General features: G+C 33.5%; 1 protein-coding gene across 1 annotated transcript; it reads left to right on the top strand.

Annotated features, from left to right (window-relative positions):
- Window positions 1-268: 268 nt before the first annotated feature.
- Window positions 269-683, top strand: LOC120170849 (VQ motif-containing protein 10-like). The gene has a single exon (XM_039178699.1). The coding sequence runs from the start codon at window positions 275-277 to the stop codon at window positions 653-655; it is 381 nt and encodes a 126-aa protein (XP_039034630.1). The 5' UTR covers window positions 269-274; the 3' UTR covers window positions 656-683.
- The last annotated feature ends 2,611 nt before the right edge of the window (window positions 684-3,294 follow it).

Raw genomic sequence — 3,294 nt, 5'->3', positions numbered from 1 at the left:
TACATCAAATTGAAGTATAGGGACTGATTTCCTAATTCTATCATAGTAAAAAGTCAAACAATTATTTAAAAGAGTCAACTTCCTTTCATCTCTCCAATAATTTCCCAACCCCACCATCCCTTCAAACCCTAACTTTTTGGCGTTGGTCCCCTCATGACCTTTCCCCCTATATAAAATCCTCCTCTAAAAGACCTTCAACCCATATCTTAACTTGCATCGTATTTTCAAGCAAGTAATTGAGCCTGCTTATTACACCATTTCCTTTCTTTTTGTAATGGCGAGTACTGCTACTACATCTCGTGAAGACATTAAAGTAGTGCTTATCGATACTCGGTACATCGAAACCGATCTCCATAGCTTCAAATCCGTAGTTCAAAGGCTCAGGGGAAAGGATTGTTGCGTCTCTTGGATAGATGAGAGCTCGTTTTCCTGTAGTAAAACAGGAACAAATAATGTTGCAGGAAAGGTTGCAGCTGAAGGGTCATATGGCACTGCCGCCACTGGCTGCAGCTATAGTGGTGGTGCTGGCGGTGGCCGCAGTGACGTTGATCGTGTTTCCACGTTAACGAAGGGTTTATCTTTTAAAGACTTGGATAGGTTGATCATGGAGGCGCCACCATTAGACGAGTTGAACTGGTTGTGGGCCGAGTACTAGCTAGAATTCGCATTATATCCCCCGAGTTTTGTATTAGGTTAGATTATGTGTGGCGCTCGGAGACCCCTCGACTCGACTCTACGCCATGCATGAGCAAACACTAGGTCTTCATTACAAATGTTCTTTTTCTTTTTGCCCAAAGAAATTAAAAGTATTCAAATTATATTTGAATTGGACGGATAATCTCATTTATGAACATATCTATTGAAGATGGGCTTGTCATTAGTTTCTTCATCATAAATCGTTACATTTGGGACTTGTAGATATCAAATAAAATTTTAAGGGACGAAAATATATTATCAATAAAAATATGAAGAAAATACAAAAAATATGATAATTATTTTTTAGAAAGGCACGACTGTCCCGCCAATTCCATTCTTGGATATGATTAACTAAGCAGATGCCATTATAAGAAACAATTGTGCCTTTAATCTCCTTGTTGAACATGTCATCTCACTTTTATCAGAGTTTATTGTCTGAATTCGACAACTAAATATTATCGATTGTCTTGTATCATTTGTCAGTTTTCTAAAGTTTGAGATTTGCTGGTTATCTATAGGCTTTAGAGTACATAGATTTTTATAAGAATTTTACTACTGATGTTAAAAGTTGAATAAAAATACCATAAGGGAAAGAAACTCCATAGCCAATAACCATTATTGCTTTTTCATTTCTTCCAATCAGCTTATCTTAGCATGATCACTTCTCTATGCAACCCATCATCTAGATAAATTTTAATAGACGTTTGCATTGGTTTTTTCAATGTAAAAACCTTAATTTCATATAATATTTCTCAAACCAAAGTAGACCTAAAGTGACTGGCATATACTTGTGTAAATGATTCTTCAAACAACATATTCTAAAATGATCTTGATTCAAATAACACTATCCATAAAATGTGTGTAAATTTATTCAAAACTGAGATAAAAAAACAAATATTAACAAAAGACCACATCATAATATTAAAGGGGAAAAAACATGCATGGAACCTTCAATGATCGATCCCCTTTTCTTTCTTCCATGAATCTTAGCATCCTTTCTTTAGTACTATAATATATTGAAGTATGAATTGAAGTGTAGTTCCACTGAGTTAACTTCACTTAAAGAAGATAACTTCACTTAGAGAAGATTCACATAATTTATATATATATATATATATATATATATATATATATATAAAACATCATTTAAAAGAATATTGACATCAATTTTCTAAATTCAAGTAGTGTAATCTAAAATTTTACTCCTTCCTTACATCGATCAGCTAAATAAGCTAAAGAATTCATGGCATTAAAAAATACAAATCAGAAAATAAGAGAAAAATATATAAATGTTGAAATTTGAAACTCTCTTGATGGGTGGATACCCTACTTTAAAAAGCAGCCTCTATTCTTATTTTTTGTCTATTAAAAAGCACCGAATATGAGATGAACATAAATATATACTGCGTCGAAACATATATAAATTAAATAAAGAAATGATAAACTGACAACTTGTTTTTGCAAGATGAATCTTTTCCATTTCCCGTTGTGATCTCTTTCACAGTCGGATCACTTGCAAGGTCGGTGTCATGCCACTTAGTTTCACAAAGTGGCCCACCAACTACCCTAAATACTAAACCCTAAACTCTATCACCCATAGCTTGAAGTTTCCAACCATCTAAAACGATCGAACCTTCACAAAAATGGAATTAACGTTCGTAAATATTCGAGTAAAATATATAAACGATGCATAGTAGTTCATTGAAGATCATATCATTGACTTCATTTATAAGCTATAGATCTATTCGTTAATCGATAATGTTGGGCAAATTTGAAGACTTTATGATTTAGTTTCTTTTGAGTTGTGTTTGCTCACGTGGATGGCTGGTGAATTGGCTCCTTAGAGACTGAACTGTTAGGCCATAGCTAGCCGCCTATGTTGATCAAATTCACCACAGGTCAGTTGAATGTAAAAGAAAAGTAACCAAGTTCCAGCTCATTGCATGCATGGCTGACTTGTACAAAAGTCAACAAAGCCACCACTTACATTTGACCTCAAAAGGATATAATACAAAGGTAAACATTTTAGTAATCGATACACGTGTTTGGAAAAAAATTTGATAATTTTAGAGTTTTGAATGAGAATTGATCCAAATGTTGTTGAGGAAAATGTGGAACCAATTGTTGGTTCGTAAATGTGCAAACGTGCACGATGTGGGTAACGTAAATGTCTGAATCGGTCTATCTCTTTGTGGGCTTACGGATATTTTAACACAAATTTAAGATATTTTCCTCAAATAGAGAATATCTTTTCAAAATCTGTTTGGAATTAAAAAGATAATATTAAAAGGTTCATTTAATCAAATAGTAATTTTGGAAATGTTTAATTGCTTAATTCTCATTAATGCTTCATTAGGTAAAATGTTTTCATTTGCTCACAATGTGGACTCCCTATAAAATCGTGTTAAAAACCTACTAGGTTAAAAACAATTCAAAACAACTGAAAAAACCATTCAAAGGAATTCTTTTCTCTAGTTTTTTGTGATAGACGAAGACAAGGAATAGTTCGTGATCTCGAAAGTTTTACTACTGTGCATTGATCATCTCGTTGTTGTATCATGTGAACAGATGATCAAGATCTCGAGCACCAGGAGTGAC

The sequence above is a fragment of the Hibiscus syriacus genome, unplaced genomic scaffold, assembly GCF_006381635.1.
Source record: "Hibiscus syriacus cultivar Baekdansim isolate YM2019G1 unplaced genomic scaffold, ASM638163v2 tig00111794_pilon, whole genome shotgun sequence".
Classification (NCBI taxonomy): domain Eukaryota; kingdom Viridiplantae; phylum Streptophyta; class Magnoliopsida; order Malvales; family Malvaceae; genus Hibiscus; species Hibiscus syriacus.
This window is presented reverse-complemented; position numbering and strand designations above follow the sequence as displayed.